Genomic DNA, 15,847 nt, shown 5'->3' with positions numbered 1-15,847 from the left:
GAGCGGTCGAAGAGGTTAAAAACGAAAGAGAAACTGAAAACAGTTAGTGCAGATAGTATGTTGTTTTCAAAACAATAAAACTAAACATGGTGATCTAAATATGTTACAGTTAATACCCCACACAGGTAAATACCCCCCCTCTAATGCCCCACAGAGGTAAATACCCCCCCTAATGCCCCACAGAGGTAAATACCCCCCTCAAATGCCCCACAGAGGTAAATACTCCTCTTTATTACCCCACAGAGGTAAATACCCCCCCTCTAATGCCCCACAGAGGTAAATACTCTTCTTTATTACCCCACAGAGGTAAATACCCCCCCTCTAATGCCCCACAGAGGTAAATACCCCCCTCAAATGCCCCACAGAGGTAAATACTCCTCTTTATTACCCCACAGAGGTAAATACCTCCTCTTTATTACCCCACAGAGGTAAATACCCCCCCTCTAATGCCCCACAGAGGTAAATACCCCCCTCAAATGCCCCACAGAGGTAAATACTCCTCTTTATTACCCCACAGAGGTAAATACCCCTGTTAAACCTTGTTGTTTCAGGTGGATAACATCATCGTGGTCACTGAGTGCTGGTCCAGCTCTGACATTGAATGGACCATAAACAACTACAGGAAAGACGTCAACAACGAAGCACTTTATGTCCAGATCCTCCTCAAATCAGAGTACGTTATTATTATTATCATTATTATTATTATTATTATTATTATTATTATCTTGTTTTTATTTGGCAATTTTTCATGTTTATAATCTTAAAGCCACACTCTGTGACCTTTATCCTGGGAGATTTGCCCCGTGTTTGTCTCATGGATGTGCTATTCCTCAGACTGAATCCATCTTACATTTATTTTATTCCTTAAAAAACTACATTCTAATTGTGAGTTTAATGTCATACTGCGGAACATTCCAGGCAAAGCAATAATATCTCCATGGAGACAAACAGATGGCAGATCTTACATAATGCAGCTTTAATAACTGTCCATTTGTTTTTGTCGCAGTAATGTTGAAAACACTACAGACAGAAACCACGTGATACTGACGGGCTTCAGTGACCAAATGCTCAGGTGAGTTAATCAAACACTAATCAATATGAGAGTTAATCAGACACTAATCAATACGAGAGTTAATCAATATGAGTTAATCAAACACTAATCAATATGAGAGTTAATCAGACACTAATCAATATGAGAGTTAATCAATATGAGTTAATCAAACACTAATCAATACGAGAGTTAATCAAACACTAATCAATACGAGAGTTAATCAAACACTAATCAATATGAGAGTTAATCAAACACTAATCAATATGAGAGTTAATCAATATGAGTTAATCAAACAGTAATCAATATGAGAGTTAATCAAACAGTAATCAATATGAGAGTTAATCAAACACTAATCAATATGAGAGTTAATCAAACACTAATCAATATGAGAGTTAATCAAACACTAATCAATATGAGAGTTAATCAGACACTAATCAATATGAGAGTTAATCAATATGAGTTAATCAAACAGTAATCAATATGAGAGTTAATCAAACACTAATCAATATGAGAGTTAATCAGACACTAATCAATATGAGAGTTAATCAATATGAGTTAATCAAACACTAATCAATACGAGAGTTAATCAAACACTAATCAATACGAGAGTTAATCAAACACTAATCAATATGAGAGTTAATCAAACACTAATCAATATGAGAGTTAATCAATATGAGTTAATCAAACAGTAATCAATATGAGAGTTAATCAAACACTAATCAATATGAGAGTTAATCAAACACTAATCAATATGAGAGTTAATCAAACACTAATCAATATGAGAGTTAATCAGACACTAATCAATATGAGAGTTAATCAGACACTAATCAATATGAGAGTTAATCAAACACTAATCAATACTAAAACTAGTATCGAAACTAGATACTGAGCAGGAATTAGAGAAATTTAGTCCTGGTTTAGTCCTGGTTTAGTCCTGATGTAGACCTGGTTTAGTCCTGGTTTAGTCCTGGTTTAGTCCTGGTTTAGTCCTGGCTTAGTCCTGGTTTAGTCCTGGTTTAGTCCTGATGTAGACCTGGTTTAGTCCTGATGTAGACCTGGTTTAGTCCTGGTTTAGTCCTGGTTTAGTCCTGATGTAGACCTGGTTTAGTCCTGGTTTAGTCCTGGTTTAGACCTGGTTTAGTCCTGATGTAGACCTGATGTAGACCTGGTTTAGTCCTGATGTAGACCTGGTTTTAGTCCTGGTTTAGTCCTGATGTAGACCTGGTTTAGTCCTGATGTAGACCTGGTTTAGTCCTGGTTTAGTCCTGGTTTAGTCCTGGTTTAGTCCTGGTTTAGTCCTGATGTAGACCTGGTTTAGTCCTGGTTTAGTCCTGGTTTAGTCCTGATGTAGACCTGGTTTAGTCCTGATGTAGACCTGGTTTAGTCCTGATGTAGACCTGGTTTTAGTCCTGGTTTAGTCCTGATGTAGACCTGGTTTAGTCCTGATGTAGACCTGGTTTAGTCCTGATGTAGACCTGGTTTAGTCCTGATGTAGACCTGGTTTTAGTCCTGGTTTAGTCCTGATGTAGACCTGGTTTTAGTCCTGGTTTAGTCCTGATGTAGACCTGGTTTAGTCCTGATGTAGACCTGGTTTAGTCCTGATGTAGACCTGGTTTAGTCCTGGTTTAGTCCTGGTTTAGTCCTGGTTTAGTCCTGATGTAGACCTGGTTTAGTCCTGGTTTAGTCCTGGTTTAGTCCTGGTTTAGTCCTGGCTTAGTCCTGGTTTAGTCCTGGTTTAGTCCTGATGTAGACCTGGTTTAGTCCTGATGTAGACCTGGTTTAGTCCTGATGTAGACCTGGTTTTAGTCCTGGTTTAGTCCTGATGTAGACCTGGTTTAGTCCTGATGTAGACCTGGTTTAGTCCTGATGTAGACCTGGTTTTAGTCCTGGTTTAGTCCTGATGTAGACCTGGTTTAGTCCTGATGTAGACCTGGTTTAGTCCTGGTTTAGTCCTGTTTTAGTCCTGGTTCAGTCCTGGTTTAGTCCTGGTTTTGTCCTGGTTTTGTCCTGGTTTAGTCCTGGTTTAGTCCTGATGTAGACCTGGTTTAGTCCTGGTTTAGTCCTGGTTTAGTCCGGGTGTAGACCTGGTTTAGTCCTGATGTAGACCTGGTTCAGTCCTGGTTTAGTCCTGGTTTAGTCCCGGTTTAGTCCTGATGTAGTCCTGATGTAGACCTGGTTTAGTCCTGATGTAGACCTGGTTTAGTCCTGATGTAGACCTGGTTTAGTCCTGGTTTAGTCCTGATGTAGACCTGGTTTAGTCCTGGTTTAGTCCTGATGTAGACCTGATGTAGACCTGGTTTAGTCCTGGTTTAGTCCTGGTTTAGTCCTGGTTCAGTCCTGGTTCAGTCCTGGTTTAGTCCTGGCTTAGTCCTGGTTTAGTCCTGATGTAGACCTGATGTAGACCTGGTTTAGTCCTGGTTTAGTCCTGATGTAGACCTGGTTTAGTCCTGGTTTAGTCCTGATGTAGACCTGGTTTAGTCCTGGTTTAGTCCTGGTTTAGTCCTGGTTCAGTCCTGGTTTAGTCCTGGCTTAGTCCTGGTTTAGACCTGATGTAGACCTGATGTAGACCTGATGTAGACCTTGTTTAGACCTGGTTTAGTCCTGGTTTAGTCCTGATGTAGACCTGATGTAGACCTGGTTTAGTCCTGGTTTAGTCCTAATGTAGACGTGGTTTAGTCCTGGTTTAGTCCTGGTTTAGTCCTGATGTAGACCTGGTTTAGTCTTGGTTTAGTCCTGGTTTAGTCCTGGTTCAGACCTGGTTTAGTCCTGGTTTAGTCCTGGTTTAGTCCTGGTTCAGACCTGGTTTAGTCCTGGTTTAGTCCTGATGTAGACCTGGTTTAGTCCTGGTTTAGTCCTGGTTCAGACCTGGTTTAGTCCTGGTTTAGTCCTGATGTAGACCTGGTTTAGTCCTGGTTTAGACCTGGTTCAGACCTGGTTTAGTCCTGGTTTAGTCCTGGTTTAGTCCTGGTTTAGTCCTGATGTAGACCTGGTTCAGACCTGGTTTAGTCTTGGTTTAGTCCTGATGTAGACCTGGTTTAGTTCTGGTTTAGTCCTGGTTTAGTCCTGATGTAGACCTGGTTTAGTCTTGGTTTAGTCCTGATGTAGACCTGATGTAGACCTGGTTTAGTCCTGGTTTAGTCCTGATGTAGACCTGGTTTAGTCCTGGTTTAGTCCTGGTTTAGTCCTGATGTAGACCTGGTTTAGTCTTGGTTTAGTCCTGATGTAGACCTGGTTTAGTCCTGGTTTAGTCCTGGTTTAGTCCTGGTTCAGACCTGGTTTAGTCCTGGTTTAGTCCTGATGTAGACCTGGTTTAGTCCTGGTTTAGTCCTGGTTTAGTCCTGATGTAGACCTGGTTTAGTCCTGGTTTAGTCCTGGTTTAGTCCTGGTTTAGTCCTGATGTAGACCTGGTTCAGACCTGGTTTAGTCCTGGTTTAGTCCTGGTTTAGTCCTGGTTTAGTCCTGATGTAGACCTGGTTCAGACCTGGTTTAGTCTTGGTTTAGTCCTGATGTAGACCTGGTTTAGTTCTGGTTTAGTCCTGGTTTAGTCCTGGTTTAGTCCTGGTTTAGTCCTGATGTAGACCTGGTTTAGTCTTGGTTTAGTCCTGATGTAGACCTGGTTCAGACCTGGTTTAGTCCTGGTTTAGTCCTGGTTTAGTCCTGGTTTAGTCCTGATGTAGACCTGGTTTAGTTCTGGTTTAGTCCTGGTTTAGTCCTGGTTTAGTCCTGGTTTAGTTCTGGTTTAGTCCTGGTTTAGTTCTGGTTTAGAGTTGAGTTCTACATTAATCACAGTTTTAATGTTTTGTTAAGATAAAAAATAAAATATAAAATTATGTTTTAAATAAGCTGAATAAGTTTTTAAGTGTTTTTTTTGTAAATAAAACGCCTGATATAAAACGGTCTTGTCTTCTGTCTCAGGTTTGTCGCAGAACGCGGTTCGTCCCGACTGTTGGACCACGTGGAGCATTTGGACAAAGTTTACAACATTCCACCACCAGAGGGCGCTAAAGAGCCTCTGAGCCACACTGCAGTGTCAGTCACAGCCAGTCCCAGTGTGAGGTATTTGACCTCAGAGCAGTGTGATTCACACAGACACGCTCTGTTAGCATTTATACACAAACTTTAAGACACAGAGTCTGGACTCACGGTAAACGTGACTCAAAGTTCATCTGAAACGGCACATTTATACAGAATCAAACTTTAAGACACGTTTAACGTGAGTCCAGACTCAAAGTTCATCTGAAAAGACTTAAAAGAAACGTCTGACTTTATTCAGCATCAACAGCGACAAACCAGAGATTCTTTCTGCTTCAGTTGTGTCCAGTTAAAGCCCCTGTCTGTGTCTCTGTGTGTCTGTGTCTCTGTCTGTGTCTCTGTCTCTGTGTGTTTCTGTCTCTGTCTCTCTGTCTGTGTCTGTCTCTCTGTCTCTGTGTCTCTGTCTGTGTCTCTGTCTCTCTGTCTGTGTCTCTGTCTCTCTGTCTCTGTGTCTCTGTGTCTGTGTCTCTGTGTCTCTGTCTGTGTCTCTGTGTGTTTCTGTCTCTGTCTCTCTGTCTGTGTCTCTGTGTCTCTGTCTGTGTCTCTGTGTCTGTGTCTCTGTCTCTGTCTGTGTCCCTGGACACTCCCAGTGCATTGTGGTCTACATTGACCGGTGTAGTGACCTGATGCCCTCTATTTTTCAAGGTGCATTGTGGGAAATTTTGAGTGCAGTATTTTCTCACCCACTGGACGTTCGGACAGCACTAAAAATGGGCCGTAAACGGCGCCCCCTGCAGGGGACGTGTGGACGTGTGGACGTGTGGACACGGTGTAGGTCTGATTTAACCCTTTGTATCCGTCCTCTAGGTGGCGTGGCGTGCGTGTCTTCATCTCGTCCACGTTCAGAGACATGCACGCCGAACGGGACGTCCTGGTTCGTTCCGTGTTCCCCGAGCTGCGGCGCAGGGCCGCTCCACACCGCCTCTACCTGCAGGAGGTGGAACTGCGCTGGGGCGTGACGGAGGAGGAGTCGGGTCGGGCGGTGGAGCTGTGTCTGAGCGAGGTGTGTCGCAGCCAGGTGATGGTGGTGCTCCTGGGGGAGAGGTACGGACTCACGCCCCCTAAACCTCAGCTCCCGGCGCCGCAGCACAGCTGGGTGAGGATTTAAAGACTCGACAAATCACAGCGACAGGGACACGCCAGGGACACGCCAGGGACACGCCAGGGACACGCCCGACACGATATCGACACACACACGGAAACAATCACTGGATCAGACGTAATGAGACGTTCACGGGTCGAACGCCCAGAAAGTCTCAGAATGTTTGAACTTTTATTTAGAGAATGTTGTTCTGTGATTATTTGAGAGATAAACCACAGTCACATCAACATTTGGATCAGTTTTGATTTATTTTATTTTAAATGAAATAAACGCTGTTTTCAGTGGTATCGGTTGATACTTAAAGCTGTAGTATTGGAATCGGTATCAGATCAGTAAAAGCCGTATTATTATTATTATTATTATTATTATTATTATTATTATTATTATTATTATTATTATTATTATTATTATTATTATTATTATTAGATACTGTCCGTCTCTCAGATGGTGCAGCAGAATATTCAAAATGAAAATACATGAAATGTTGAACCTCATAAATAATTGTGTGTAGTAGTAGTAGTAGTAGTAGCAGTAGTAGTAGTAGTAGTAGTAGTAGTAGTAGTAGTAGTAGCAGTAGTAGTAGTAGTAGTAGTGGTAGTAGTAGTAGTAGTAGTGGTAGTGGTAGTGGTGGATTTGAAAGGAAGAAATGTGACTTTGGTTTAAATTGATATGAATAAATCATATTTTTTTATCTGTATAAATGGTGTAAAAATGTAATGTTTGTTTGTCTGTTTCTTTCTTTGTTTGTTTCTTTGTGTGTGTGTTTGTTTCTTTGTGTGTGTGTGTGTGTGTGTCAGTTGGCATCTGCTCCTGAAGGCCTGTCCGTCACAGAGATGGAGATTCGACAGTTTGAGGCTCTTTATCCAAACGCTCCACAGAGAATGTTCTGTTACATCAGAGACGCCGACGTCATCGAGTAAGAAACACACAGGGTTTATGAACCAACAAACACACAGGGTTTATGAAGCAACAAACACACAGGGTTTATGAAGCAAGAAACACACAGGGTTTATGAAGCAACAAACACACAGGGTTTATGAAGCAACAAACACACAGGGTTTATGAAGCGTGAAACACACAGGGTTTATGTAATGAACCGTGAGCCGTTATGTAAAGTGTAAAATCATGCCGTGTATTTACAGATTTATTATTGTTCTTATTTATGTTTAATTAGAGACAAAAATCACACCTGCCTCGTCACATGAGCTGTGTTTGTTTATTCTCACTCAATCTGTGCAGTAAAAGTACACGATGAAGTACCACCGTTTTCCTTTTGAGTGTTTTGTCAATTTAATAAGTCTGAGTGCTTTTATACTCTCACTTCATTAAAGGTTGTGTTTTACTTTCAGGTCGGTGCCTGTGGCCTGGAGGGCCGACTTCACTCCTGAATCAAGAGACGCACAATCCAAAATGGCCGCTCTGAAGAACCGACTGAAGGACAGTGACGCCAGAGTCACAGAGTGAGTTTAACCTCAAAAACACACTGGACTTTTGATTCACACATGTTTGAGTCACACTTTATTATTAGTCTGTCACATCTCCAAACCTCAAAATGCGACGTTCCACCTTGTGATGTCATCAAGTGGTAGTTTTCATGTTAACTCCTCCTTTTACCTTTAGTTCAGTCGAGATAAGAGACAACTCCAGGACTGAAATGATCCAGATGATTCTAGTGAAGGTTTAAAAACACAGTGGAGCACATAAACATAATAACATCATATTTTGTTTTGTAGTTATCCGAGTGAATGGGGCGGAGTTGTTGATGGAAAACCGTATTTGAAAAACCTGGAGTATTTCCGTACGGCCGTTCTGGAGGATTTATGGGCCACTGTGAAGGAAAACTTCATTGAGGTAAATATTTATTGTAGTGCTTCTTCCAGTTTAGTGGGAATCCCATTTATTTCATAATTTGAAAAAAACCTCACAGTTAAAATCTGATATAAAGGACTGATTTATGTCCAGTGGTCATGTGACCTTCACTCTGCAGCTGGAAAACGCCTTTGTCTGTGGAAATCTGCAGCAAAATAAAAAAAAAAAAAACAAGGACGATGGCGGCGCCCACAGAAACTCCACAAGGATTTATGAGCTAAATGAAGCGTCGATTCAAAACAAACATGAAACGTGACATATACCATGAAAAAAAGAGCTTTGTGCTTTTGTGGGACAGGTGTGTGTGCTTTTCTCTCTCTGTGATTTAACTGAAGTTTAATTTATCGTCCGCTGTGGTGACGCTTTGACCCGTCAGACGCACACGGTGATGTTGGGTCTTTTTAATAATAAATAATAAATAATGTCTTACACTTGTAATGTGCTTTTTCAAAGCTCCACACTAGACTCATTATTCATTCATTTCACACTTGGTGATGGTAAAGTACTACTGTAGCCACAGCTGCCCTGGGGCAGACTGACGGAAGCGAGGCTGCCAATCTGCACCATCGGCCCCTCAGACCACCACCATCATTCACACACACACCACTTTCATACTAGGCAATGTGGGTGAAGTGTCTTGCCTAAGGACACAACAACAGAACTTGGTCTGAGCGGGACTCGATCCTCTGACCTTCGGGTTGGGACCAGCACTCAACCACTGAGCCACTGTCGCTCTTCACTGTCGCTCAGCCCAGAGCGGCGTTGAACTAAAGTCTGGATACATAAAGGTCTGTGTGAGTCCGGCTGCTTAGTCTGTTTTTTTGTGTGTTCTTTTTATTTACAGACGTCCGACTCCTCGGACACTGCAGACTCTGAACAGGAAGCTCATCAGGAGATGTTGTGTCATCAGTTTTGCGGTCGATCTAAACTCTTGTCCTCCGCTGTGACTCTGGTGGAACAGTCCCAGGCCAAAGGAGGGATCGTGGTGCTGGAGGGAGGAGCCGGAGAGGGGAAAACTGTATTTATGGTAAATTATCTTTATTTGATTTAGTGTTTTCTTTTTACAATCGATTATTATTCAAGGAAGATTTGGACAGTTGTGAAGTCGGCTGTACATGAATCACTGCTCAAATCATTTCTGTGAAGGTATTATTATTTATATTATTATTAAATATTTAAGTTCTGTATGATGCATTTTCAAGTTTTTTTTTCTTCCTAATTTTAAGTTTATTGACGCCTGAGTTGGTTTAACTAAATCCACTTTTTCTCCACTAAACTGTACATGGTGTTTTAACATTATCTAATGTTCCTCGTCAATTCTTTGGCAGCAGTTTTCTGGTCACAAACCTCAGCGCTGCCTCCAGTGGCCACTGCACCTGCTGCAGGGGCGGAGTTTAAACTGTGGACTCCTGTTAGACCAATCACACTGGTCCTTATACCTATATATATTATTGATATATTGATGTTATTCACATTTCCTCAGGCTGCACTGGGACACGCTCTGAAAACTACAAAGATGAAGCCGACACGTGACATCATTTCCTACTCTGCCGCGGCCAGCCAATCAGGTCGCTCTGTGGACAAAGCGACGCGTGATGTCATCTCCTACTCGACCGCTGCCAGCCAATCAGCTCGCTCTGTGGAAAACCTGCTGTGTTTCCTCATAAAACATTTGAGGAAAAATAATGATGAGACGCCATTGCCCCGATTGTACCGGTGAGTGTGGAACTTTAGATTTATATTTATATTTGTACAGAAAGAGCCTCATGAGAGAACCAGAACCAGAACGAACAAAACTAAAAGAACTGCATCTGTGAATGCATCAAACACGAGATCAGGCCCACGACGGACGAGACGCGAGATGAGGCCCACAGACAGAGCGAGACGCGAGATGAGGCCCACAGACAGAACGAGACACGAGATGAGGCCCACAGACAGAGCGAGACGCGAGATGAGGCCCACAGACAGAGCGAGACTCGAGATGAGGCCCACAGACAGAACGAGACTCGAGATGAGGCCCACAGACAGAACGAGACTCGAGATGAGGCCCACAGACAGAACGAGACTCGAGATGAGGCCCACAGACAGAACGAGACTCGAGATGAGGCCCACAGACAGAACGAGACTCGAGATGAGGCCCACAGACAGAACGAGACTCGAGATGAGGCCCACAGACAGAACGAGACTCGAGATGAGGCCCACAGACAGAACGAGACTCGAGATGAGGCCCACAGACAGAACGAGACTCGAGATGAGGCCCACAGACAGAACGAGACGCGAGATGAGGCCCACAGACAGAACGAGACGCGAGATGAGGCCCACAGACAGAGCGAGGCGCGAGATGAGGCCCACAGACAGAACGAGGCGCGAGATGAGGCCCACAGACAGAGCGAGACGCGAGATGAGGCCCACAGACAGAGCGAGACGCGAGATGAGGCCCACAGACAGAGCGAGACGCGAGATGAGGCCCACAGACAGAGCGAGACGCGAGATGAGGCCCACAGACAGAACGAGACGCGAGATGAGGCCCACAGACAGAGCGAGACGCGAGATGAGGCCCACAGACAGAGCGAGACGCGAGATGAGGCCCACAGACAGAGCGAGACGCGAGATGAGGCCCACAGACAGAACGAGACTCGAGATGAGGCCCACAGACAGAGCGAGACGCGAGATGAGGCCCACAGACAGGAGATCTGCCGGGGCCTCCTCTTTAACAGATAAATAAACGTTGCTGTTTCCTCAGGGACCTCGTGTCTGAACTTCACTCTGTTTTGAGTCAAAGTCAAAAAAAGTCTCTGGTGATTCTCGTGGATGGAGTCGAACTTCTTCAGGACGACAGCGAACACGTCATCTCTGACTGGATCCCACAGCGCCTCCCACAGGTCACACATACACACACATGTACAGATACACATACAGACACACACACCCCCACACCCCGACACACACACACACACACACCCGTACAGATACACATACAGACACACACACACACAGACAGATACATATACACGCACACACACACACATACAGACACACACACACACACACATACAGACACACCCCCACACACAGACACACACACCCCCACACACAGACACATATACACACACACATACACACACATACAGATGCACATATACACAGACACACCCCCACATACAGACACACACACATACACACCCCCCCACACACACACACACACCCCTATACACACACACACACCCCCCCCACACACACACTGCTTTAACTTTATAAAAGCCTGTTTTATTTTTTGTTCATGTTTGTGTCACTGATCATATTTTTATCTCCATTAAACCTGCAGATTATTGATCGTTTCATAATTTACTCAGGACTAAAACCAATGACTTAATCTTAGTCACACAGTTTCATCAAATCCTCCTGGAGTCTGCTCTGCCCCGCGACCTGTGACCCACGACCTGTGACCCACGACCCGCGACCTGTGACCCATGACCTCTGAACCGCGACCCGTGACCCACGACCTCTGACCCGCGACCTGTGACCCACGACCCGCGACCCGTGATCTACAACCCACGACCCGTGACCCACGACCTGTGACCCACATCCACCTCTCGGGGCGTGTCTGTTGGACGTGCATATCCACCTCTCGGGGCGTGTCTGTTGCACATCCACCTCTCGGGGCGTGTCTGTTGCACATCCACCTCTCGGGGCGTGTCTGTTGCACATCCACCTCTCGGGGCGTGTCTGTTGCACATCCACCTCTCGGGGCGTGTCTGTTGCACATCCACCTCTCGGGGCGTGTCTGTTGTACATCCACCTCTCGGGGCGTGTCTGTTGCACATCCACCTCTCGGGGCGTGTCTGTTGCACATCCACCTCTCGGGGCGTGTCTGTTGGACGTGCACATCCACCTCTCATGTCTGTTGGATAAAAATGTTTGTTTTATCTGAGAGACACTTGGACTTTATGTTTGTTAGAATTATATTTCTAATAAACAGTTTTTGAATAATCTAGTCTTTCTTTACCAACACGTGGTGCATTTTTGTGACTCTTGTGTTTGAATCATTTAATTTTATATTTTATTATATTTTTGGTTTTCGCACTGGACCAAACCATTGGACAATAATCAGAGAGAAAACCATTTTCATTATTGACACACTCTTACTCCTGTTGATGTTGTGTTTATGTTTGGTCCATGATGTTGTCTTATCTAAAGTCACGTACAGTTTTGTCTCTTCAACCTGCTCCACAGCAGCGCCACCTACTGTTAGATTTAATATTGGTTTCGTGTTCTTATTTCATTTTAAACCAATTACAATACTCTTTGTTTTTATAATATTTAAAACACAACTCCAGGTTTGTGATGAGAAACAACATGAGAACATCAGAGGACAGTGCGATAATAAAGAGTTTGTTTTTTAAAGTTTTTGTCGCTCTTGTGTATTTTCAGGGCATGTGTTTGGTCGTGAGCGTCCCGACCTCCTCTTCGCTCCTTCAGGCTTTGGTAAAGAAAAAGTCCACTTTTCTGTTGACTCTGGCTCCTCTGACCATCACCGACCGCAAAGACATCGTCCAGGAAAGACTCAGCGCCTTTGGGAAGAAACTCAGCGACTCGGCCTTCAACAACCAGGTACGAGGTGGACTGGGCTCTACACAGGAGCGGGTCGTATTTAGTTACTCATAGTTTTTACTCATGCTTAAGTATTTGTATTGAAGTAACAGTACTCTGACTTCCCCCTGAGGCTAAAGTGACCTGAGCTTTATGTCGACAATATGAAATGATTCAGACGTTTCAACCTGGAAAGACTCTGACATGAAAGAAAAGCATCGTAGGCTTTAGTGAAGGAGTAATCTTTGCGGCGAAGGGCGGGGCCAGTTGATTATGTTTAGGAGATGTTTTCCCCGGAGCTCAGATACTGGAGGTGGTCGAGGTGAAGCAGACGCCAGTGAGGGGGCGAGGAGGTGGATGAGGAGGTGGATGAGGAGGTTCTGGGACACAGACTGAAGTGTCCATGCAGCTGCGATTTTAAACAGGACAGACTGGGAGCTGGTTGGATGAAGAGGAGGAGTAATAGGAGGAGGTGATGAAGGCGGAGGAGCAGATAAACTCTGGAGAAGCAGTGAGTGGAGTTGGGTTTTCCAGGCTGAATTTACACCAGCTCCATTTGTGTTTCCTGCTCCTTCAGATGTGATTTAGTTTGATTTAGTTTGGATCATTTTTGTGACTTATTTCATGTTTTGTCACATTCACCAAATTTATAAATCAGATGTTACGTCCCGACAGTTACTCTTTGTTACTTTTTGTTTTTCTTGGACCACTACTTTGTACTTCTACTTGATTTATATTATTTTGAAGTAACAGTAGTCTTACTTGAGTTTGGCTCTATATTTATACTATATTACTATATTTATTATACTATATTACTATATATACTATATTTATTTATGTGTTTATTTATTTACATGTTTGTCTGTTTATCTGTATAAAGTGACACAGAAAACACTCAGGCCTGAGGTCGACTTAAGTCATGACCAAAACGACGTAGTCCAAAAAATAATGAAGTGGAGAAAGTGAAAAGGCAGTTTTTCTCCAGTTTTATTTTCTTAATCGTTGATACTCGTAGGATTCTGCAGCGTCGCGTCGTCATTTTGGTGCAAATAAATAAATGTGCTGCTCTAGTGTGATGTGCATCTGTCCATAGGGGGCGCTATAGCATGAGGTGCTTTGTTGTGACGACGTTTACAGCGACAGCAGCTCCATTGGTCTTATTCCTTTTATGAAGTTGTATTAGATGAATATTGTGATTTAAAATGTGTAGATTCTAACATAATGATCCACAGGTGTCACAGATTTTAACTGTAGAGACTCAAACACGAGAGTTTGTTTAAACTGTGCAGTGAACTCACTCCATGTCTTTTTCTTATAAGTGATGTGTAAAATGATTGTGTGCTGCAGGTCCAGACTCTGATCATGAAGAAGGGCGCGGTGAGCCCTCTGTACCTGCACTTGGCCTGTGAAGACCTCAGGAACTTTGCCTCGTTTGATAAAGTAGAGTTTACACTTTTCTTTTATCTTACACTTAAATTACAGCAAACAGTCTGTTTTTAAATATGTCTCTGTTAAAGCTGCCAGATGTATCAAAAATCAGATATTAACTGATACTAAAATTAATATGAAACTAGATGCTCATTTAAGCCGGTGCAGTCACTGAAGCGTCCGTGTGTCGTCTTTACGTCCCTGACCTCTTACACCCTGTGTTTTCAGTTGAATGTGAGTCTGCAGACGTTGCCTCAGTCTCTGCCTCAGTTGGTGCAGTTCAGTTTGGATCGACTCTGCTCCGAGTTCAGAGAGACGCAGGGACTGCGCTGGGCTCTGGCGGCGCTCGCCGTCAGCTGCAACGGTAACGAAATGTTTAACCTGCTCAAAAACAGACCTGGAGTTGTGTTTTGTTTCATTCACACATGTTTGAGTCACACTTTATTATAAGTCTCAAAGTGCTCTGTTCCACCTTGTGATGTCATCAAGTGGCAGTTTAAGTGAACAGCTCCTTTCACCTTTAGTTCAGTCGAGATAAGAGACGACTCCAGGACTGAAATGATCCAGATGATTCTAGTGAGGGTGTGTGGAGGGCCTTTAATCTCCTTGAATATGTGACTAGAATTATGTTTTGACCCCAACAGTGTCGTACTGTAACATCTGGTCGCCATGGAGATGTTGGTGCTTTGTAATGTTCCATAATAAAGCAAATCGTACTACTCATGTTCATTTTCAAGATGTTTATTACATTTAATAAATACTATTACTATTATCAGTGACAATAATTCCATGTTCACCACAGGACTGAAGGAGAGGGAACTGTACGCCGTGCTCAACACCTGTAATGACCTCTGTACAACACAGGGGGCGCTCTCCTGGGACAGAGCTCTGGACCTCAGCAGGAACCCCAGAGGAAGAGTCCCCATGGCGAATTTCACTCGAATAGTTCACAGTCTCCAGAGGTACTGCCCTGGATCTGTTTGAATATCTGTGTAGAGTTTAAAGTTCAAAACACGTGCCAAATACACGGCAAACACACGCCAACACACGCCAACACACGCCAAACACACGCCAAACACACACCAACACACCCCAACACACGCTAAACACACGCCAAACACACACCAACACACCCCAACACACGCCAAACACACACCAACACACGCTAAACACACGCCAACACACGCTAAACACACACCAAACATGAGCTAAACACACACCAACACACGCCAACACACGCTAAACACACACCAAACATGAGCTAAACACACACCAAACACACACCAACACACGCTAAACACACACCAACACACGCTAAACACACGCCAAACACACGCTAAACACACGCCAAACACACACCAACACACGCCAACACACGCTAAACACACGCCAACACACGCTAAACACACACCAAACATGAGCTAAACACACACCAACACACCGAACATGAGCTAAACACACACCAACACACCAAACATGAGCTAAACACACACCAACACACGCTAAACACACACCAAACATGAGCTAAACACACACCAACACAAGCCAAACATGAGCTCAACACACGCTAAACACACGCCAACACACGCCAAACACACACCTACACGCGGCAAACACACACAAACATGCACCACACAGCAACACACACCAAACATGAGCCAAACACACACCAAACATGAGCCAAACACACACCAAACATGAGCTAAACACACACCAAACATGAGCCAAACACACACCAACACATGAGCCAAACACACACCAAACATGAGCTAAAC

At 43.9% G+C, this 15,847-nt stretch overlaps 1 protein-coding gene across 1 annotated transcript in view; it reads left to right on the top strand.

The window, feature by feature from the left end:
• tep1 (telomerase-associated protein 1) overlaps positions 1–15,847 on the top strand; it is a 56,068-nt gene that overhangs the window by 20,679 nt on the left and 19,542 nt on the right. The window contains exons 16-29 of the mRNA XM_055228801.1: positions 552–673; positions 1,007–1,072; positions 4,967–5,107; positions 5,891–6,179; positions 6,983–7,101; positions 7,535–7,645; positions 7,919–8,036; positions 8,899–9,081; positions 9,538–9,770; positions 10,798–10,936; positions 12,486–12,665; positions 13,992–14,084; positions 14,301–14,436; positions 14,875–15,034. Of these exons, the coding sequence (XP_055084776.1) occupies positions 552–673; positions 1,007–1,072; positions 4,967–5,107; positions 5,891–6,179; positions 6,983–7,101; positions 7,535–7,645; positions 7,919–8,036; positions 8,899–9,081; positions 9,538–9,770; positions 10,798–10,936; positions 12,486–12,665; positions 13,992–14,084; positions 14,301–14,436; positions 14,875–15,034 (2,090 nt within the window). The remainder of the gene's footprint in view (positions 1–551; positions 674–1,006; positions 1,073–4,966; positions 5,108–5,890; positions 6,180–6,982; positions 7,102–7,534; positions 7,646–7,918; positions 8,037–8,898; positions 9,082–9,537; positions 9,771–10,797; positions 10,937–12,485; positions 12,666–13,991; positions 14,085–14,300; positions 14,437–14,874; positions 15,035–15,847) is intronic.

Source organism: Periophthalmus magnuspinnatus, chromosome 17 (assembly GCF_009829125.3).
Source record: "Periophthalmus magnuspinnatus isolate fPerMag1 chromosome 17, fPerMag1.2.pri, whole genome shotgun sequence".
NCBI classification, from domain to species: Eukaryota; Metazoa; Chordata; class Actinopteri; order Gobiiformes; family Gobiidae; genus Periophthalmus; species Periophthalmus magnuspinnatus.
This window is presented reverse-complemented; position numbering and strand designations above follow the sequence as displayed.